Here is a 23,632-nt window from a genome sequence, read left to right on the forward strand (position 1 = left end):
TCACACATCTTGCCACATTGCCAGGAAACCATAAATATAACAGCACTGTGGGATAATATCAGTTTTTTTCAATTCTTGGACATTTAAACCCTGCAAAAGTTTAAATCTGCGTTAAATTTATCACACAAATCCTTGATGAATACAGTTATTCCTACTGAAATGTTCTTTCGTCACCTGACACGTACAAAAGATACTTTTTTCATTCCTGGCTTTAGTGACCGCCTGATGGAAAATTGAGTCACGGAGTCACTAATTATTCATTAAGCGTTTTTATCTGTAAGCATAATAGTAGCTGGCATTTTCCTTGAATTTGGACTTGACGGCCAAAACATGTCTAAAATACTCAAGACATAAATAAACAGGCACTCAGTACTGCATAATTAGTAGCGTTTAGAATTAATTAGAAGTACTGGAGCGAGAGTTTTGAGTGTGAGACTGGAAAATAAATAAATAAATAGATTGCTGACCTGTAGGACGGTCTGGATCTTGGCGGAGACGTCAGCCTGCTCATAGAGCTTGATGCCCTCCTGAGCTCCACTGGGAGACACGACGATCTGCTGCAGATGGTTCAGAACGATGCTGTGAGCCGTGGCGACGGCGTTAAACTTGTCAAACAGCAGCTCCAGCAGTTCCAGGAGCAGCCTGACGGTGGCAGCACAGAGAGAGAGAGAGAGAGAGAGAGAGAGAGAGAGAGAGAGAGAACAATTAATACAGTCAAGTCAAATGACACAGTGACCTTTTTCATGACCCCGCCTCCTCTGCTGCTTCTACCTGACTTCTAGAAATGATATGAGCATTCGTTCAGTCATTCAGGCGCTCAAGTAAACCTTCAGAGACGCTTCCACCTGAACTGAAGGGCCCCAGAACTTTCTAATGAACACAGAGACAGCAGGGTGTTGACAGGATCTCCCCGCTGAGCTACAGCAGATGTTCACCAACAACAATTAGCGACATCTGTCAAGCTCGCCTGGCCACTAGGGGGACCAACATCTGTCTGAGGTTTGTCTTCAGTGGCACGGTGGGACACTTCTGGAGCACACGGATTTCACAAAGCTGCCTCGCTTGGATGATGGTTGGGGGGGTGGAGGAGGAGGTGGAGAATAAAGCAGAAGGCAAAAATAGTGTGTGACATGAAGGGTGTGTTGGCAATACGATGCTATAAGCTCAATGTCACACTTATTTGAGTTATCGCAGGTATCTCTTTATAACGTTTTTAAAAATAATTATAATTTCTGGAAACAGCAAATCTGAATGTTTTGAATACTTAAAATATGTAAAATGTAAATTTAAAAAAAATCTTAGGAAGATCTTTAATTAAATTTTTAAAAATTAAAGATTTTTTTCTCCATTTCTGCACTAATTTATATATATAAATAAAAAGTATCAAACTCAAACTCGTAATGTTTATTTTTAAATGCAACACGTTTTGTACCAAACGTATACATCATGATGGAAAGTTAGTGTGATCGTAAATGTTCAGTTGTGTTGACTTTGTGCACACACACACTTAAGAATAAACCACTTCACAGACGTGCTGTTACAGAAAAATAATCCACGACAGGATTATTAAATGAGGTGTTACTATAGAAAGGATAACGTAATAGTACGAGTGCATTAATATAAACCTGTCAATTGCAGCTGGAACTACTGTCAGAGCTGCCGGTATAGAAAATTAATCAACACCTTCTGACCAATGAGAATCCAGAATTCAACAATTACCTTCTTCTTCTACTGAAATAAATCCCTCTGTAAACACAACTGTAATATACATTCAGCCTAAATGCATTCTGATTTGACTTTAACACACTCTCGGAGACACACACTCATGGATACACACTTGCTGATATACACAACCTCGGATGCATACTCTCAGACGCGCTCTCAGGGACACTTCCTGGTAGACACACTCGGATACACACTCGCTGATACACACTCCCCAATACTGTCTCGCGCTCTCTGTCTCGCGCTCTCTGTCTCGCGCTCTCTCGATGCAGTATACAAGCATGCTTCATCTGCACTGAAGTTTCCATAGCAACAGGGCCCCAATGTTTAAGCGAGCTGTCGGAGACGTGAGGACAGAAACACGGGGACGACAACAGTGGAGATGAGATGAGAGTAAAGTCAGATGTGCTGTACATGAAGCGAGCACATTAACACATGCACAAACACATACATTAATATCTCACGCACAGAAACGCAAAGACATGAATACCTACACGAACACACACAAACACACACACACACACACACACACAAATAGGCACAAATATAATCAAAACTACGTGTTGTGTGTGTCTGTGGTGCTATGCGTCACGCGAACACTGATTGGTTTAATGTTGCAAGATCACAATATTTATAATCTGGGATTATAAAAGACAGAAAAGCTGAGCTATGAAGAATATTTTGAATATAAATAAATATGAATTTATAATTAAATATAAAATGGTTATTCAACTTTTGAAGTTTCTTGCATGAACTCTATGATGAATAACTTTTCTTATATAAAATACGTTGACATTTTTAAACATTAAATATGTGAGTTTGAGGATGCACCGGTCTCCTCACTGGAAACTTGGCTTTTAGTTGAGTATTAGTGAGAGCAATCATAACCAACTAGATAAAAAACACTGTATTGTGCAGTAATTGCACTTTGTTAATGTACTTAAGTACTATTCTGGAAGTATTACTGAAATGTAATATTTGTATATTATATATAAATGTAGAAGATAAAACATACTTTTTTTTACTCCTTACATTTTTACCTCTTTAAAAATGTCATATACCATAAGATTTTTTTTTCTTTTATTTCTCTCTTGCTGATTTTCTTTGGAAATCAGTTGCATTTTTGATTTTAAACATTAAGCACTATTCCAGACTTCATAAACATTAGCTAACCAGCTCTTACCTGAATTAGCATAATGTTTAATAAAAAAAAAAATAAAATAAAATTAATGCATACATAAATAAAGAAAATAATGTGTGTAGTGTTAGTTTGTTCAGTTAAAAGACATTTACATTTTACTCTTGAGTACTTGAGTATATTTAAATGTAGATATTGTCTGACTTTCATTAGGGTCCAAGCACCAAGTGTGCAAAGCAACGTGTTATTACATTGTAATAACACCCACATGCCGATACTCTCACACTGTGACAGCGCCAACAACTGAACAGAACATGTGGTTTAAATAACAGTCTTTTACATTCTACAACTCTGAGATTTTTACGTTATTAATTACATGTTAAATGGCAATGTCATGGCAAACCTATTAATTAATATATGACACTGTTTTCACATATGCGTCAGGCGCTGGAGCTGATATTTCATATGAGTTTTATTGTACTGTTCCAACATAGTATTAGCACTTCCTATCAGTAACAGGAAGTGACACTCATGTAATGGGCTGTCTTCACTGATATCACATTAGGATGTCAAGCAACCGATGCTGCCGCACCCTTGGTGCTTGGACCCGCTAGTCGCTGTACATTTTTGCCTCCACACGTCTACTTTTAATTAACGATTGTGATGCAGTAAACTTACTTTTACATAAGTACAATTTCTCTTTACTTTTTCTACCCTTGTCCTATTCCAAAGTATTTCCGGTAACGTTCTTGTGAAACTCAATATTTTTGTGCTTTTGGGATGTTTGACTCTATTCCTTCAACCTAGACCACACAGAAATAAGATATTTCTCTACAATAAACTTTTGAGAACCAACAAAAAGACTTTTAAAGTTTTACACTTGTGGGGATGTCTAGTACTCAGAAATAAAACAATACGCACATGTAGTGGTATGAGATTCAAGACCCAAAACCCTTTACGTTCCCACAGCAATAAAGAAACGGAGCGCAATATCAAACTAAAAAGAGTTTTCAGATATTTCGCACTCGGTGTAATGAAGCACAGGAGCCGAGCAAGAGTGTCAGAATGCAGAGAAAAGCAGGAGAATAATAACGGTTTGAGAGAGCTGAGTTCATTTCTGCCCTGGGTAAGTGCTCTCTTAAGTGCCATCATTATCTCCCTTCTCTTTCCACTGCTTTTGTTTCTCTCCGCTACTCGCGATACTTAAGGAAATGCAGGCTGGGTAGTTTTATGGATTACACCATTTGTCTAAATGAGGGAGTTATGAATAAGATGTGAGAAAGGCTACCATCGATCCCACAGGGCCTAACGGGAAAGAGAGTGTGAAGGAGAGGGAGGGGGAAAAAATCAAATATCCAGAAACACAAACACTTACAGTACAGTATAATGCATATATATATATATATATATATATATATATATATATATATATATATATATATATATATATATATATATATATATATATATATATATATATGTATACACACGCACACACACACACACACACTCGCTACCTGGATGGGGAAGAATGATAATCAGGAAAAATAATAATAAAGTGTGCTCAACAGCATAAATTTATCATTCTTAACCTGACTCGTGAATAATGTATGATGCAGATAAGGACTCATTTTCTAAATAAATACTTTTAATATTCCAGCGAGCATGCTGGAAAAGATGCAATACTCTATGGAAACTTGTTCAATCCAAGAAACCAAGTCCACAATTGTTGTTCTGGACCCCACTGTGTCAGTTTTTAAATCAAACCAGGTTTCTGCATTACTTCAAACATACTAGCTAATTCAGAAACGTTACACAGAGACGGTGTCTGATATACCATCGACCTACCGATTGACCTACAGATTGATGATAGCATCAGATATGGTTTTAGGGGACCGAAAAGAAGGGGGTGTGGCCAGATATACGCCACACCCCCTAAAAAAAGAAAAAATGAATAAATAAAAATTTAAAAAAACACCAGAAGCTGGTTACAAGTCAGCTGTAGCTGCTGAAATATTAATTGATTTCTATAAAATAACTGATTTTACCAAAAAGAGCATGATCGTATAAAGGTTGCAATGGTTTGAGTCCCAGCGTAGGTGCGCTTCACTGTGTTGTCCCCTTACTTTGGCTGGTTGTCCTGTGCCAGGCTCTCTCCTCTCTGGTAGGCGTGGTCTGCGATCTGGGTGGTGGATCTTTTAAGGATCTGCTTGAGTTCTGGCTCCAGGCGCTCCATGATGGCGTTAATGGTCTCTGGGATCTTCTTGAGTTTGGCCAGAGCCTTGATCAGGATCCCCATGAACTCGGCACTGTTCTCTTCTGGGTCCGCATCCAGATCGTCCTGCAAATCTCGAACTACACACACACACACACACACACAGAGAGAGAGAACACAGTAATTATAGAAATAGTAGTATGTTTTTATGTTGTTATCTCAAACAATGTGCATATATAAGGAGTGGACCAATCACAATAAAAGCAAAATGTGCTGCCCAGTTCCACGTTTTGTTACCTGGAAACCTTTGACCAGACTAATATAGCATAATATAATGTGTATATTATATATATAACATAATGTTAAGAGCGTTAATACAGACTAAGAGTAGTGATCATGAGGCATATTATATTTTGGCCTTAATAAAGACAGCAAGTTTTCAGCCAGTGTGAGATGTGATGTTTCGTCCTCGCATCGTACATAAAACATATTATGAATCTGGCTAGTGTCTCTATTTTCTTCCTATATGTTTGACTGCATGTAGTGAGCAGGACAGTTATATGACGGCTTTGTACCCTGCGTCAGTGTTTCCACATACTTGCATTTCCTGACACACAAATTGGAATTCAGGACAAATAGCAGGCGCAGTAGTTACAACACCAAAATGCGACTACGAATTAAAAAAATAAATAAATAAATAAAACAGCCCAGCCCAGACGTGATATGTGCCACGGTCAATATACGAGTGTCATGATAGCAAAATAAAGATAACAACTAAAAAAAAAAAAAAAAAAAAAAAAAACATCTGTTATTGTCTCACATTCATCTCGAAGTGGATTTAAAATCAAATATAAAACGGATTCTTGTATATGTTTATTTGACGTGGGGGAGATAATGCGAAAATATCATACCACGATTCTCAAAGATGCTTCTACGATACACAAAATACCACGATACACAGGTGTGTGAACAAACAGTCGGGAAAACAGTCGAGTTGCATTATGAAAATGTTTCATGACAATTTATTTAAAGTCTACAAAAATAATTTTCTTCTTATTTTGTATATTTATATAAAAATATTTTTTACAAACAAAAATTTTAACACTGAAAAGGAGATTTTTTTTTAATCTCTAAAAATTTTAAGATTTAATAATCAATAATCAGTCATTTACGGTCTATTTTTTAATTATTAAAAAAATCATTTTAAAATGCACATATCAGGATAACCAGGATATCTCAGAAAAGTGTATAGTGATATAAATTATCATGATATCGATTTTATACCATCATATCACCCAGCCCTAATGTTTACTGTTAATAGTAAAAGCTCTTTATGCTACTGAGTAAAACTCTTGACGTCTATTTAAATATCATCAGTTAATAATTGTAGTTTATGGTACACTTTTTACACCAAATATTTTGGCTTTTTTGACCACCAATGTTTTCCGACTCCCATTTAAAAACAATACACTAGTACTATTCTTGCTAAGGAGCTTTTTGGTTGACGCTGGCCAAATTAGCATCCACAATTCAACTCATTTACAGGCTTAATACTCTTTAAATAAAGTAATAAAGGATAAAATATCAAATAATTAGCCACACTTGTATTAAATATAAACTTTTGACAACACTAGTGCCAAGCTATTGCTTAATTTAAAATATTTAGCAAGATGCACAGCACTATATGTAAATATAATTTATCATTTAATTTTTCTATCATTGTGGCACTACATAAAAATAAATTACTGTCCAAACCCGATTCCAAGCCAAATCCTTCGTCTTTCACACTCTTCCACTACATTTCTGTTCTAATTTTTATTCCCCATCCCTGCTAATTTCCCCTCAATCCACTAAATGTTTATGGCAATTTGATGAACTTTGTCGACTGTAGTTTGCACAATAATTACCACAATTATCACCTAAAAAAAATGAGGAACATCGAGGCCATTAGACAGAACAGTGGGTGACAAAAGGAAGAACCCCCACGGCACTGAGAGAAAGCACTTTTCTTTTAGTGGCACCATTCTATTACACCTGAAGTACCGCCAGCCTCAGTAATTGCACGCTTTTCATGCAGCGCTGGGATAAAGTGCAGTTAGCACAAGAATTACTTTGGCCCTGGGTGTGCTTTAGGAAATTAAAAAAAAAAAGAAAGAGGCAATTAAAGGAAAAGTAATCAACTGATGGACAGCGGCAGGAAGTACAGCGAGAGAGAATACCAGTTAAGATACCTCCTTAAAAATTAATCCTTAAAGGCTGAGGTTATTTTTGAAAATTGTACTCACTATAGTTATTTCTAGCCATCTTTTTTTTAATTATTAACATTTCTAATTAGGAAATCCTAACCTACATGTATGTACATCATCGTTTTATGTGTAAATGATAAACACGAGGTCATGAAGTTAACGTCATTTCTAAAAGCTTCGAAATAAAACTCTATTTGGAAAAGTTGAACCTTTTTTTTTTTTTTTTTTTTTTTTTTTTAAACAAAGCTAATTAATTAAACATTCATTTATCATGATGTCATGACAGATTACTGCCGTCAACACCCTGAGTGCTCAAGAAGACAGCTTGTGTGTGAAGAAGTGAATTAGTTAATAACTCAGTGAAATGAGCATTATCATAATGGTGGCCGTGTTTGAACTAACAGCTCTGGGACAGCAGATGTGGGAGAAGCGGCCAGCGGTGGGTAGGATGGCGGAGCTGATGAAAGCAGTGGGGTTCCCCAGAGGAGGCGAGCTCACACAGGGCTAACGAGGCCTTCGCCCCTACTGCGTCGACAGCTCATGCTGCTTAATAACCTCAGAGCAGGGCTGCTCCACACTCGTTACAGCTGTTACTGGAACACAATATGACGGTATGGGCATTATGGATGTGGAAAGGGGAGGAGAGGCCGCATACATGCTCATGTGAACATGTTACATCTGCAAATGGGTTTCCACACTTAACTAGGAAGATGTGTATCTTTAAGGCCCGATACTCATCACTACAGACTCAAAGGGAAGGTAAAATTGGAAATATTTGTCATGTCTTGAGAGGATTAAAAGTTTGTAAAAATCTTTGTTGCATGATATTATTATATAAAATATATATTTTATTATAATATAGTTTTTTTTTTATCCAGGACAGTTTGGATTACAAAATAACAAGAATTTGAAATCATTTTTTGTTAAAAATCATATCATATTTTTATCAGAAATCTAATGGTTTTACAGTTTTAAATTTTAAAAATGTATTTTTCTTTTTAGCTAAACTTCTAGATAGTTTTGATTTTAAAAAAAAATTAAAAAAAATAAAAAATAAAAAACATGAATTGTTTCAAGCTTTTACAAAAACCTTCAGAAAAATGAAAACAAAAAAATTTTTACAACAAATTTTATATTTTTTTTGTCAAAAACCTGAAGACTTCAAGAAAGTTTTGATTACAGAAAAAAAACAAGAGTTTTATCATACTTTTGTTAAAATGTGAAGACCTGTAGGAAATTTTGATAACAAAACAACAATAATCTAATATTTTTTGTCAAAAGGATTGGCGTCTGACGTGACTTTTATGTTATTTGTGTCATTTTGGCTTATTTTTAATCTTGATGTACGGCTGATGAAGCTGTATTTTGCGATAACAGTGTCAGTGTCGCTTGTCTACTTTGTTCACAAAGCAGTTAAACATGAAAATAAAATACCCAACCTAAAATACCTAAAATGCCTTTTCTGTGTAAATGGAATAGCAGATGTAATGTGAATAAGAAAAGATTTAAGATTTAAGATGCAAGTGAGACTAGGCCCCAAACGGTTTCATCCAGAAAATTCAATCATGACAAAGCATAACTATACATTTAATATAAGCCAATAAAAGCAGAAAAAGGTCTAATAGTCTATTTTTTTCTATAAAATAAGAAACTAAAGATTTTCTGTTCATGTTGGCAGGTCTGGAGATATATTCAGTAAATAACGATAAAATGTCAGAATTGTCAAAATTGCTCAGCTGAGTAAAAGATGAATTGTACAGAAGCTGTCACTTCTCTAAAACCAGAAAACAATAATCCAGCTGTGAAAGCCCCATCTGTTTGAGTGCTTTAAGACCCTGAAGTGTGTGAAGGGATGAATTTATTATTATGGCTGCTAAGCCAGTGGTTTTTTTTTTTCCTTCTTTGTTTCTGGGGTTTGTTGTTGTTGTTGTTGTTGTTTTTATTTTCTTACTGCTGGATGCTGCTGGAGTGCTGAACTGGGACGTCTCTGCGAGTTTCCGTGGAGTGGACAGACTGCTGACTTCCAAAATAGACGAGTCCTTTGGAGCAGACCTGGAAAAAAGAAAAAAAAAAAATGACAAGAAACATTAGGAAATCAAGTACAGCAACAGGTGACATGTTTATTTTTATATCTTAATGAGGCTTGCGAGAAAGAAAAACACTACAGGAAGAGTTTTTTCCAAGGTTTTAATTCAATACGAGTTATGTAGTAGAAAATATACTGCAGTTCTGGCGCCACTTCCCTTATCAAAATACGCCATGCTGTGGACTGTTAGCATGTTACATTTTCATTGACACAAAACACTTGTGGTTGTGCTGTAATAGGAAAATAATCAACGATGAGGTAGCGCGGAGTTACTTTTATCATCATGTCCCGAGTGTTTTATTCCTCTTTCACCACATCAACTTGTCAAATTAGAATTTTTGATTCATTAAAGAATGAAACATCATAATTTTTTTAATCCGTTTAGAGTTACATTTAAGGTTGGGGAACATCTGCAGAACAAACTAGTTTCTGCTATGACTTCCGTTACAGCAGTTATAAACAGTTACCAGACAAAAAAGACGCAGCTTGACATGTTACAGAGAAACTGCACAGCGTAAACTCCTCTGTCTTGAACACGTCTGACACTGGAGACTCCTTCCACAAATGTTCAATAAAATAAAATATCCTCCGTCCAACATACAAGTCCCTGTACATGAGGTGTTACTATATAAACGGTAATGTGTTAGCATGAGTGCATTGACATAAACCTGTCAGAGCTGCTGTTATAGAAAACTACTCCACACCTTCTGACCAATCAGAATCCAGAATTCAACAGCGCTGTGGTATAAAACTAATTGCACACAAAATATGTTCAGTCGCACACCGTAAACATAAAACTAAGTAAAAATACACGTTTGGCTGCCATTGTGTCAAAACTAAATGCTAAGCACGTCATGTAAATGAACGAGTCAGAGTGAGATAATACCTTCGGAGAGCTCCATTATCAGATTTACACTTAGACCACAGCATTACTGCATGGTGACAACACTCGCACTCCATAAACTCTCAGTTACTCTGATGCCTTTATTAAACCTGTCACACGCCAGCACCGATATCCTGTAGCAGCACCGCACACCCTCCTGTGTGGCTTAGCTGTAGAGTTTAGTGGAATTTTTTTTTTTTTTTTACCCAGAATCCCCCTGAGCTGTGACTGTTCTGTCAACCATTTATAGGATAAATGTTCTGAAATATGACCGCACTGCTTCGCTTCAGTTCAGTTCATGAGCTTCAGCTGAGCATCACCAGAGTAAATCATGTCTTCCACGATATTAACGAGGAACAAAATGTCCGCCAAATGCCATCATACTGCGAGATCTTCCTAAAGTAAAAAGTAAAATGTGGCTGCATGGCAAATAAAGCCTTACACTTTATTATACTGCATAACCAGTTAATTTGCTGGCTAAGCATTAGATTCGAGCTCGTGTCAGCTAAAGGGTGAGTGACATGCTAACAAGCATTTGGTAGCTAGTTAGTTAAGTTAAGAGCTAGTTAGGGGTAAGAGCTGTAGTGTTAAGTTTTCTGACCCCGGAAAATCTTCAAGTCTTCTGTTTTATTAACAAGAAAATAGCCATAGCTGCTATAACATAAGTGATAACAGGATCTAGCTTGCTTTGCCATGGCATTGAATGCAACTATAAACGGATAAAAAGTGTGAAGTGTAATAGTAAATTGTTAGTGCTGGTAAACTGGTGTTGTGTATGAGGCATAAAACACGTCAGCACATAACAGCTGTTATAGGAAAATAATAAACGTCAGGGTGGTAACGGTAGCTCCGCTTCATCACACTAGCCCATGATTATTATTATTTTTCTATAACAACACAACCCTAAGTGTTTTATTCCTTACTTATCAACATTCAATTAACTGTGATGCAACTCTCAGCCATTAAAATATCGCTATCATAGCTTAAAAAACCATCCATCTTACTCCACAAATTCGCAAAAACAAATGTTAATTTTTTTTTTAACATTTTTCAAATGTAATTTGTTAATTTTACCAAAAAAATGGCAGCGTTAAGCGTACTTTAATCTACCCAACATCCCAAATCCCTGAAATTTTCATCGCTAGCTAGCTGTTTTAAGTTACTTTGCTTATCACAGTACAAACGTTAGCTTGCACTTTCCATGCCAACACCAAACTCTGTAACTAGCAGAAGCTAGCGAGGGAACCTGAGTGTTTTTAATGCTGTCATGTCACACCTTGATGTGATTTATAATCCTGGTCCTGGACTTAAGAATCATAATAATAATAAAGGTTGATCCTGATTGAAAAAATAGTCTAATTATACACAGCTGATCCTGTCTGTGAGAATCACTGACAGCTTCTGTTTCCTGCAGTCTAACTCTGAACAAAAAAATATTATGTCTGCTCATCTGGACAGAGATAAAAAGACATCGAGTGTTTATTTTGTTCCAGAGGAACAACACTTCCATGACACATTTCTGAAAGAGCAGAAAACACACAAGCCCAGCTGATGCTGTTTTATGACCCTGACTAATAAATCACTTTGTCTCATGAAAGCTGCGGGCTGTAATTGCGAGGCCGTAAACACGGACCAAAAATACACTGCCGCGCTCCTGAGATTTATTTAAAAAAAAAATAAATAAATAAAAAAACAGCGGCACAACACCACACTTTAGCACAGCGGGGTCGCCAACCTGCATTAGCCTAATGTGCTACACGTGGAGACTTAACAAACACAAAGGAATTAGCATTGCGGCGGCTGCGGTGGCGGTGTGGAACTGCTGGCCGACACACGGGTGTGTAATCTCCAGACGACTGCTGTGAGGCTTCTGCTGCTGGAAGAACAAAAGAAAAGGTGCATTATGATTCCTCTTATACTCCTTCACTCGCCTGTGAGACAGTTATCTGTGTTTGTGCTGATCAGCGCTATGTCTGGAAACAGGCAGAGGGCAGGAGCGAGTCTCGGGTCAGCACGGATTAATGCTAAAACCTCGTAAAATTAGAAACTGCTCAGGGTTCGAGTTGTAAAATAAAATATAATACAGCAAGGTGGTGGGTTCAAATGTTAGAGAAAACTTTAGTCTCTGACAAAAAAAGCAAATATGAGCAGTTAGCTTGGTAACCAGCCTACAAATGAAATATCTGACCATGAATACATTTAAAACTGAAGAATCTTTTCAACATTTTCATTATTTTAGCTGAATAGTGAATACGTACGACTATAATAACTGGAAGGTTAAAGTTCATGGATGAACTGTGATGTTGGCTTGACAGCGCGCTAAACACACTAAACAAGTTCAACAATATTACAGTGTTTCAATGTCACTGATTTTAAAATGGTAAAACCTTTAGCAGTTGAGCGTGTAAAGGTTAAAAGGCTAAAAGTTTATAAAGTGTGAACCTATCAACAAATGTGTATAGAGATATTATGAGCAAAAAAAAAAGCTTTAAAGAAAATAGTGAACATCATCGGTGTATCTGGAGAGAGTTTGTAGCTAGTATGGTTAGCTTGTGCTGCGAGTAGTTAATACGAACGTAAGATGCTTGGAATGTAACGTACATCAAATAAATGATTTTTCACTTTTTTCCACTTTATTGAAATATTACATTTTAGGGTCCCTGGTGGTCTAGTGGCTAAGGATCCCGCGCTCTCACCACCACGACCCGGGTTCAATTCCTGAACAGGGAACCAGCCGAGCCACTGGGAGAGCACTCTCAGTGCTGGTCCCAAGCCTGGACAAAATGGGAGGGTTGTGTCAGGAAAATCTGTGCCATATCAAATGCTCGGATCAATGATCCGCTGTAGCGACCCCTACCGGGAGCCGCCGAAAGAACAACAACAACATTAAAATATTACACTTCATTTTAAGTACCTTTTAAAGACCAATAAATGGTGTCCTGTAGTAAATCACGTGCTGCAGGCTACATTTTGTTCATGACTCTCTCTCATCAGAGCTGGACAGACTGTACATGCCCACGGGCAACAACAGTAGCACTCGCTCCACGCCCACAAGAGACAAACTACAAGCAACAAGAGCGACTTTTCGTGCACTGGTGTGAAAGTAGCATATCCCGGCAGCTGAATCAACCCCCTGATCGGCTTTAAGCAGCTATAAATGAGTTTTTCAGCCAGAATTATGGCACGTTTTTTTCCTCCCGGCATCACCGAATGATTAATTTCGTCCAATTTCAGGGCTAGTTTCACTACTTTCAACATCAGCTTCCTGCATACTCTGTGCTGTAATTCATAATTAGTCTAATCTGTTATTTCTGTCTGACATGCTCTATAGCCGTTATAATGCGAAGCCAAGGCTCTGGATGATAATAGGAGCTCTGCAACATGCAATAAGTGTTGCAGCAACACCAGCTCAGATAAAAAAAAAAATAATAATAAAAATAATAATTTAAAAATTAAAAACACTAAAAATTCCTTGACTACTTTCGACCATCTTGTTTGGGGTAATCAACAAACAAAAAAGTAAAACAAAACTATTTTGTACTGTGCATTTGACCATCAACAGCAACAAATCCTACTTTTTACAAGCAGAAAGATAAAAAATTAAATATTTCCTTGAAATTCTGTGCTTCAATAAGCAGATTCAACACTGCCTGCCATGTTACAATTTCACACATGAGCATGTTTTTAAACACGCCGTAAGTGTGAGCCGTTATTGCTCACGACAGCCTGATTACGCCAGAATAATGACCGAATGATTATTTTTTTTCTAAATGATAACATGTAATAACGTGAACATTTCTTTTACATGATAGACATAATCGCCAGAACCATCTGCACTGTTTTTTTTTTTTTCCTAAAATAAGCCCATTAGGAACATGGCATTTCTGTATGACTTCCCTAATAAGCTTACTGCACACGTGAAGATAACCGAGTGACGACTGCCAGTTAGCTTACTGTTAATTACACACTGCATTTCCTCACTATAATAACCTCCATTTCCCAACAGGAGTCTACTAAAGCAATTTCTAATCTAAATGAGGAAATTGTCATACTGCAATGTGAAAAAGTGAAGTGAAGTGAAGTGAAGTGCATTGTACAATCAAAGATTGAGAAGCCAAGATTGCACACGTCCATCAGTGTATAACACTTTTATCCAAAAGCGATTTATAGAAGAGTTAAGAGACACTAGTACCATAAACAACAAACACACATTATTAGAGAATTTGAAATGATTCAGTAAGGTGTCATTTATACACATCACTAATCTTCACCTGAAATGTATTATAAACAGTTTATAGCACAGCGCTGCTGAATTCTCCATTCTGATTGGTCAGAAGGTGTTGATTAATTTTCTATAACGGCAGCTCTGACAGTAGTGCGGCTGCAAATCACAGTTTTATATTAATGCGCTCGTTCTAAATATGTTACTGTTCTATAGCTACAGCTGGTTCACAGGGACTTGTGCAGTGGAAGCTCCATGTTAACAACTCTAAAATGAACGTGTATAATTATTGATATGATGAAGTTTTCTGTGAGAAGGTGTTTAAGGATCATTTATGGAAGGAGTCTCCAGTGTCAGCTCTTTGTAACAGTCAGAGGTAAAGATCTAACGTTAAGTTTTAAAGAGAAAGTCTTCCAGATGGAGGGCTTGGCGATTGGCTTTTTGAGGAGGGGAAGAAAAAAAAAAAAAAAAAGAGAGAGAGAGAGAGAGAGAGAGAGAGAAACATAATTCATAAACAAATTAACTTGTTTCGCAGATGTTCCACCATGTTAAATGCACCTAGAAATGGATAAAAATGTTTAGCATTGGCCAGCTGCTGTGGTATAAGGGGAAAAGAACCCTTCAGCAGCTTCTGTTATAGGAAAATAATCAACGTCAGGGTGGTAACAGTAACTCTGCTTCAGGTTTGGCTTCACCAAACTACCTCACTGTTGATTATTTTCCAATAACAGCACACCCTGAAGTGATTCATGCTATACATAATAAAACACAAGAGAATTAATGCTTTCTTATCTTAATTTTTTTTGCAAAGTAGAATTAAAAATCAAGTAGGTGAAGTAAGCAAAGTTGTCCGAGTAAAGATTTGGAAAATATCCGACAACCTCGAGCCACAGGATTGTCAATCTTGCTTATTACTGTCACAGAAAATGAGGCTCCATGTCACAAACCTGTGTATTCAAAAATAAATTGCCTCCTGATCTTTTGTTGTAAGGTTTGTGTTATAATGTAGCGACCAGGCATTAAGTTAGATTTCTTTTAAATCAGATTAACTGGAAAATATTATTTAGGCTCAAAATATTATTGTAAAATAATGACTCCAAACACACCGACTACTGCAGTTAGAACAAACTGCTAGAGTTTAATGAAATCTCAGAACTTCCTGTTCAGCTAAATGAACGTCTGAATCACATTATTTTACATAAAGAGAAAGTGCTTTCCTTCCTTGTTGAAAAACACAGAAAGTTCAGCTTGGTAGCTCTTGTTTTTGGTAGCTCTTGTTTTTGGTAGCTTTAGTGTGATTGATTTTTCCCATCAAATATTCAAACCTAGTGATTTAAAATGCTTAAAAGTGAATCAGCCCTCGAAGGTACAATGCATGTCCAAGTGTGTAAGTGTGTGTGTGTGTGTGTGTGTGTGTGTGTGTGTGTGTGCTTACCCTCCGAGTCGTCCTTTGTCCTTGCCCCGCTGGCCCACGCGGCTGGTGGACTTGATGTAGAGGTGGCGGTGCAGCTCATCGATCAACACCAGATGAATGTTGAGCTTCTTGCTGTGCAGCTCCAGCCGCAGGTCACTCAGACCCTCCACCTGCAGTAGAGGCCCCTCCAGAGACTCCACCGCTGACACCTGCACACAACAACACACAGCTGAGTGCAGACACACACACTGCATGCTGGATTCACCACTAAGGGCAAAGAAAACATCAGGGAACGTGTCAGATTTAAACAAATGGCTACGGCAGAATTATTGTTTTTAAAGCTTTAATATTTCCAAAATAACCGAGCAATAACACTGAAAAGATTAAAAACACAAAATTTCCACATGGTGAGTAAAATCTAAAGAAAAATTTGCTGGTATATAAGACAGAGAAATCTGTGTTTAAAGAAAAAAAAGAAGTACTTTCCCCTAACTGCGTGTAAATGAATAAATAATTCTATACAATTTTATTATTCAATTTTATTCAATATTATTAAATGATCTCACCTGTATTTGTAAAGGTTGCTAATAACTATATTGTCCATACACTGATTTACTAACTAAAGACAACTTGCAAGGATAAGTATAAAAAATTAATTTTATAAATATAAACTTCTTGGACACCTCATTCAGCCGCATGACACTCATATTTATAGGGCCAATAAAAAGTTAAGCCTTCATGTCCATAGGTTTTGAGAGTGCGTTTTTAAGAGCACCGTAAAAAATTTTAATAGGAATGAAATGATGTGCTCAAACTGTACGATTCATAGAGTTTAATCAAACAGCAGCACCGTCCAGTAAGAAAAGACACAGTTATATAAAAGCCAATACGCACACATTTACATACAATAAAGAGATATAACACGAAGGCTATAGACAGTTAGAGAGTATAATAATCACAGGAGAATGGAGATGAAACGGATTTAAATAAACCTCAGGCTGTTATATGATCTATAAAAGAGTACAAGGTCAAAGCTGTGAAAAAAAACGAGTTTATCAATACGACGATGATGATGATGATGATAAAACAGTAAATGAGGCGAATCCCCTCAGGTTCCTTGCTGCATCTGCTGCTCTGCGTGTCAGCACAGGAAGAGTAAAGCACATTTAAATCTCGTTACTGAGCTTCATTTCCTTACTCCACTCACCTCACCTGGCCTCTCACTCTGCTGCATGACTCGAAGCTGTGTGTCTCTCTACACAGAGAGTGCGTCTGTCTCTGTATCGCTCTGTCTATCCCTGTGTCTCTCTCTCTGGGTCTCTCTGTTTGTCTATGTGTGTCTCTCTCTCTGTATTGCTCTGTCTATCCCTGTGTGCGTCTCTCTCTGTATCACTCTGTCTATCCCTGTGCGTCTCTCTCTGTATTGCTCTGTCTATCCCTGTATGTCTCTCTCTGTATCACTCTGTCTATCCCTGTGCGTCTCTCTCTGTATCACTCTGTCTATCTGTGTGCGTCTCTCTCTGTATTGCTCTGTCTATCCCTGTATGTCTCTCTCTGTATCACTCTGTCTATCCCTGTGCGTCTCTCTCTGTATTGCTCTGTCTATCCCTGCATGTCTCTCTCTGGGTCTCTCTGTCTATCTGTGTGCGTCTCTCTCTGTATCGCTCTGTCTATCCCTGCATGTCTCTCTCTGGGTCTCTCTGTCTATCTGTGTGCGTCTCTCTCTGTATCGCTCTGTCTATCCCTGCATGTCTCTCTCTGGGTCTCTCTGTCTATCTGTGTGCGTCTGTCTCTGTATCGCTCTGTCTATCCCTGCATGTCTCTCTCTGGGTCTCTCTGTCTATCTGTGTGCGTCTCTCTCTGTATCGCTCTGTCTATCCCTGCATGTCTCTCTCTGGGTCTCTCTGTCTATCTGTGTGCGTCTCTCTCTGTATCGCTCTGTCTATCCCTGCATGTCTCTCTCTGGGTCTCTCTCTCTGTCTATCTGTGTGTGTCTCTCTCTGTATTGCTCTGTCTATCCCTGCATGTCTCTCTGGGTCTCTCTGTCTATCTGTGTGCGTCTGTCTCTGTATCGCTCTGTCTATCCCTGCATGTCTCTCTCTGGGTCTCTCTGTCCACCTATGTGCGTCTGTCTCTGTATCGCTCTGTCCACCTATGTGCGTCTCTCTCTGTATCGCTCTGTCCACCTGTGTGCGTCTCTCTCTGTATTGCTCTGTCTATCCCTGTGTGTCTCTCTCTGTATCGCTGTGTGTCTCTCTCTGTATCGCTCTGTCTATCCCCGTGTGCGTCTCTCTCTGGGCCTCTCTGTCTATCTGTGTGCATCTCTCTCTGGGTCTCTCTGTCTATCCGTGTGTGTCTCTCTCTATATCGCTCTGTCTATCCCTGTGTGTCTCTCTCTGTATCGCTCTGTCTACCTGTGTGCGTCTCTCTCTCTCTCTCTGGGTCTCTCTGTCTATCCGTGTGTGTCTCTCTCTATATCGCTCTGTCTATCCCTGTGTGTCTCTCTCTGTATCGCTCTGTCTACCTGTGTGCGTCTCTCTCTCTCTCTCTGGGTCTCTCTGTCTATCTGTGTGCATCTCTCTCTGGGTCTGTCTGTCTGTCTGTGTGTCTCTGTCTGTATCGCTCTGTCTACCTGTGTGCGTCTCTCTCTCTCTCTGGGTCTCTCTGTCTATCTGTGTGCATCTCTCTCTGGGTCTCTCTGTCTGTCTGTGTGCGTCTCTCTCTGTATCTGTATCTCTCTGTGTCTCTATCTATATGTGTATGAATCTCTCTCTGTCTTTCTGCTAGTGTCTCTCTCTTTGTGTCTGTGTCTCTCCATATGTCTCTCTCTCTGTATATGTGTCTCTCCATGTCTGTCTGTCTGTGTGTGTCTCTCTCTCCACCTGTCTGTCTGTCTCCCTGTGTCTGGCTGTCTCCCTCACCTTGCCTGTCATTCTGTCTCTCTCTCCCTGTCTGTCTCTTAGTCTGCGCCTGTCTTCATCTCCCTCTTTGCCTGTCTATCTATCTATCAGTCTCCCACAGTGCCTCTTTCTCTCTATCCATCAGACTATCTCTGTTTCACAGACTCTCCCTCTCTCTCTCTCCCTCTCTGTCTCTGTCGGTTTCTCCCGACACGCTCTGTGTTCCTGTCTCTCTCTCTCTCTCTCTCTCTCACGCTCCTCCTTAATCTATGTCTGTCTGTCTGTCTGCCTGTCTCTCTCTCTCTCTCTCTCTCTCTCTCTCTCTCTCTCTCTCTCTCTCTCTCTCTCTCTCATTATCTCAGTGTCTCTCGTTCTCCATTGTGGTTACTGTGTGTTTGTGTTAATAATAAATCTGCCTGGCAGTAATGTAAGGTTGTATATTATGATGAGGGGTTAATGGTGGACTGATAGCACTCTGGAGAGACATCCTGACATATCTGCACGTCGACCCTCGTAAGCAGACAGGAAGCATTACACAGGTCAAGTGCATGTGTGCACATAAACGAGCAGTGCATTGGCTGCGAGCTCGGCTGATTAACTGCAGTGCACAAACTAACATAATAACTCCATGTGTCTGTTTTACTGCCAGGGTTATTTCCTAATGGGAGCCGATGGAGGCCGGGTCCTACTGACTCACTGTGTACATTCTGAGCTGTATCACAAAACTCATTCACAGAGGCAGAACACGTATGAGTTTCCCTCCGAGCTGAAGCATCTCTCACACACACACACACACACACACACAATACTTTACACAGGGCTACCAGTTTAAATTATTTCATGTTATTCAGTTTAATAAATAATACTCTATTAAGTTTCATGTGTATTATAACAGTCATCCAAGGCAGTTAAAAGACAGCAGCTCTCTCTCTTTCCACCCTTCCTCATCTCTCTCTGTCCGTCCATTCATCTGTCTTTCGCTCTGTCCATCCATCAGTGCATCTCACTCTCCATCTGTCCGTCCGTTCATCTCTTGCGATTTCTCTCTGTCTGTCCATCCTCTCTGCCCCCTCTTCCTTCATCTATTCATCAGTCTCTCCCTCTCTCCCCTCCATCCATCCATCTATACCATCCGTCTCTCAAACTATATCTCTCTCTATCTCTCTCCCTTCATCCTTCTCTCACCATCTGTCCATCCATCTCTTTCGCTCTCTCGCCGTCTGTCTATCTGTCCACCTCTCTGTCTCTCTGTCCGCCTCTCTACTCTATTATTTATCTGCCGGGGTTATTGCATGTTTTTTGAATTTAATAACTCTTCCCAGCAGTAATGCAATTTTTTTCTACTAGCACGAAGTTTTTAATATAATTCATTTTAAGAAATATTACAGTGCAAGATTTCAGTTTTTTTTTAACAGTCATCCAACACAGTCATGGAAACAGAGCAGATCAGAATATCAGAGCTAATTTACTACCATTTACGGAGAGAAGACCTTCTACAGGATACAGGATGAGAAGAGTATATTTACACTCCGGCTCAGACTCGACTGAAAGTCCAACATCCTAAAGAGAAGACGATGCATATCTGACAGATGCACGAGTTAATGAGTGACATGCAGCCTGCAGAGCTCACACTGGGGATCCCTGAGGGAGTGACAGATGCAGAATGGATTTACAGCTGCGTGTCTGCCTGCGTTTCAGCAACTCAAGCAAGACTTGAGTTGTTTTTTAACACCATTACAAACTGACACACCTTGGGTGCAGTAATCGACTTGGGCAGCACCGGCACTTTTGGCCTGATTTGAGAAAACCTTCAAACGTGACCCCCAAAATAAGAAAATATTTCCCCAGTGAGGAACAAGACATGTTTAGGGAGAGAGAAAGGGAATGAGAAAGAAAGCTGCAACATCATTTACAGCTAAGTGCAAAAGTTTGTACCCCCATGGGTTGTGAATTTAAAAAGTGAACCGTAACACTGTTTGGTTTTTTTGGGTTTTTTTTGGTTCGTTTGTTTGTTTTTTTAAATGAAATGTGAGTCGATCCTGCAACAAGACACGAATTCCAATTATAATGCAAAATCAACAGACCATCTCCATGTCCAGACCTGATCTGAAGGAGGCAGAGTATCAGAACATCTGGCAGAGGTTTTAAATGATAAATCAAGAAGAACAGGCAAAAACTGGCCAAGCAGAAACTGCAGGAAGAATTTCTTCAAGGTTAGAAGCAGAATATTATTAATGAAACAATCGAAACACTCTGCAGGCGATATTTAAGATATTTGGAGGCAGTTATTAAGGCAAACAAATTAAGAGAATTTTTCCATCATGCTGATATTTTGCCAAGTATTTATTATACCACAACAGTGCTGAATTCTTCATTCTGATAGTCAGAAGGTATTCTGGTATTCTAATAAGCTTTCGTTTCTATAGAAACAGCCCATTCACAGGGACTTGCATGGTATTAACGTAAATAACAATCTATTTCAAGCATGTTCTACAACATTTAATGTAACTATACACGGATAAAGTACAATGCTGTTCTTTCATAAGTTTAAAAAAAAGTGATCATTGGCAAATTCCTGTGAGATAAGAGTAATAAAACACTTTGGGACATGCTGTTATAGGAAAATAATCAAGGTTGGAGTGGTAACAGTAATGCTTCTTCATCACACCACACTGTCGTTGATTATTTTCCTAGAACAGCAAAGTTTGAAGTGTTTTATTCTTTCTTTATTTGACTACTTACACCGATCAGCCATAACATTAAAACCACCTGCTTAATATTGTGTAGGTCCCCCTTGTGCCACCAAAACAGCTCGGACTGGTCGAGGCATGGACTCCACAAGACCTCTGAAGGTGTGCTGTGGTATGTGGTACCAAGACGTTAGCAGCAGATCCTTTAAGTCCTGTAAGTTGTGAGGTGGGGCCTCCATGGATCGGACTTGTTTGTCCAGCACGTCCTACAGATGCTGATCGGATTGAGATCTGGGGAATTTGGAATTGGCCAAGTCAACACCTTGAACTCTTTGTCATGTTCCTCAAACCATGGACAATTTTTACAGTGTGGCAGGGAGCATTATCCTGCTGAAAGAGGCCACTGCCATTAGGGAATACCATTGCCATGAAGGGATGTACCTGGTCTGCAGCAATGTTTAGGTAGGTGGTACGTGTCAATGTAACATCCACATGAATGCCAGGATCCAAGGTTTCCCAGCAGAACATTTACCCAGAGCATCACACTGCCTCCACCAGCTTGCCTTCTTCCCATAGTGCATCCTGGTGCCATCTCTTCCCCAGGTAAACGATGCACATGCACACGGCCTTCCACATGATGTAAACAAAAACATGATTCATCAGACCAGGCCACCTTCTTCCATTGCTCCGTGGTCCAGTTCTGATGCTCACCTGTACACTGTAGGCACTTCTGGCAGTGGACAGAGGTCAGCATGGGCCCTCTGACTGATCTGCGGCTACGCAGCCCCATACGCAGCAAGCTGTGATGCACTGTGTGTTCTGACACCTTTCTATCAGAGCCAGCTTTAACTTTTCTGCAATTTGTGCTACAGTAGCTCTTCTGTGGGATCAGACCAGACGGGCTAACCTTCACTCCCCACACGCGTCAGTGAGCCTTGCGCGTCCATGACCCGGTCGCCGGTTCACCAGTTGTCCTTCCCTGGATCACTTTTGGTAGATACTAACCACTGCACACCGGGAACACCCCACATGACCTGCTGTTTTGGAGATGCTCTGACCCAGTGGTCCAGTCATCACAATTTGGCCCGTGTCAAAGTCGCTCAGATACTTACACTTGCCCATTTTTCCTGCTTTCAACACATCAACTTGAAGAACTGACTGTTCACTTGCTGCCTAATATATCCCACTCCTTGACAGGTGCCACTGCAACAAGACAATCAGCTCTGATGACTGAAAAATGAATGAATGAATCTTCTTTAAAAGAAAAATCTTTTTGGATTTAACTGTATGTAAAAATATTTGCCTCATGTATCTTCTTTATCACGAAATTAGTAAAAAGTTTTTTTTTCTCATAATCATGATGTCTCCTAATCCAGGTGACAGCCCCCCTCTTCGTACGACAGATAGCTGCTAATTGCCCGTGTCTGTGTGAAATAGTGCTAGAAATCTAAAAAGCCTTGGTTTTAACATTCTCACCCACTGAGGTACTAAATGAAAAACATCAAAGTGTCACGACTTTCGAGGAGTACCTGCAGTTCTGCTCCTGTCTCGCTCATGAACGCTCTCAACCCACGTCTGTTTTTGGTCAAGCAGCACACAGGGCTGTTCTTCATCAACTGTGCTAATATTAGGAACTTTTAAAACTTTCAGGATCCAAATTGCATCGTAGGTCACCTCCAGCTAATCCTGGGTGATGTATCAGTATAATATTGATATCGTGATAAATTATGTCAAAAATTCATAATCTTTACAGTGTTTTTAATGCAACGCCACTGTTTTGCTGACAGTTTGTTAGCTAGATTATATAGCGCGATACATATCGCAGAAACGTCCTGTAGTATCGTGATATGATATTTCTGTCACACACAGACTCACCAGCATGTCAGTGGCATGCAGATAGTGTTTGCTGGCCATGCAGGCCTCCAGTTTCTGAGGAACCTGCTTGATGTTCTCGATCTCGTCCAGCAGCTCGAGGACGTGTTTGTGCTCGATGCCCTCGATCCACAGCTTCCTCAACTCGTCCCTCTTACAGTGGAGCAGCATCTTACATGACAGCAGGTTCTCCTTCACCTGGAAAACAGATTGAAAACAGATTGACATCATTCTAAGCAGTCCC

At 39.3% G+C, this 23,632-nt stretch overlaps 1 protein-coding gene across 1 annotated transcript in view; it reads right to left on the reverse strand.

Annotated features, from left to right (window-relative positions):
* Positions 1 to 23,632, reverse strand: part of exoc4 (exocyst complex component 4) — a 154,380-nt gene that overhangs the window by 124,960 nt on the left and 5,788 nt on the right. The window contains exons 3-7 of the mRNA XM_034313148.2: positions 23,392 to 23,586; positions 15,948 to 16,135; positions 9,273 to 9,373; positions 4,987 to 5,215; positions 468 to 642 (exon numbers count right to left, since the gene is read on the reverse strand). Coding sequence (XP_034169039.2) covers positions 468 to 642; positions 4,987 to 5,215; positions 9,273 to 9,373; positions 15,948 to 16,135; positions 23,392 to 23,559 — 861 coding nt within the window. The 5' untranslated portion in view covers positions 23,560 to 23,586. The remainder of the gene's footprint in view (positions 1 to 467; positions 643 to 4,986; positions 5,216 to 9,272; positions 9,374 to 15,947; positions 16,136 to 23,391; positions 23,587 to 23,632) is intronic.

This window comes from Pangasianodon hypophthalmus, chromosome 18 (assembly GCF_027358585.1).
Source record: "Pangasianodon hypophthalmus isolate fPanHyp1 chromosome 18, fPanHyp1.pri, whole genome shotgun sequence".
Classification (NCBI taxonomy): domain Eukaryota; kingdom Metazoa; phylum Chordata; class Actinopteri; order Siluriformes; family Pangasiidae; genus Pangasianodon; species Pangasianodon hypophthalmus.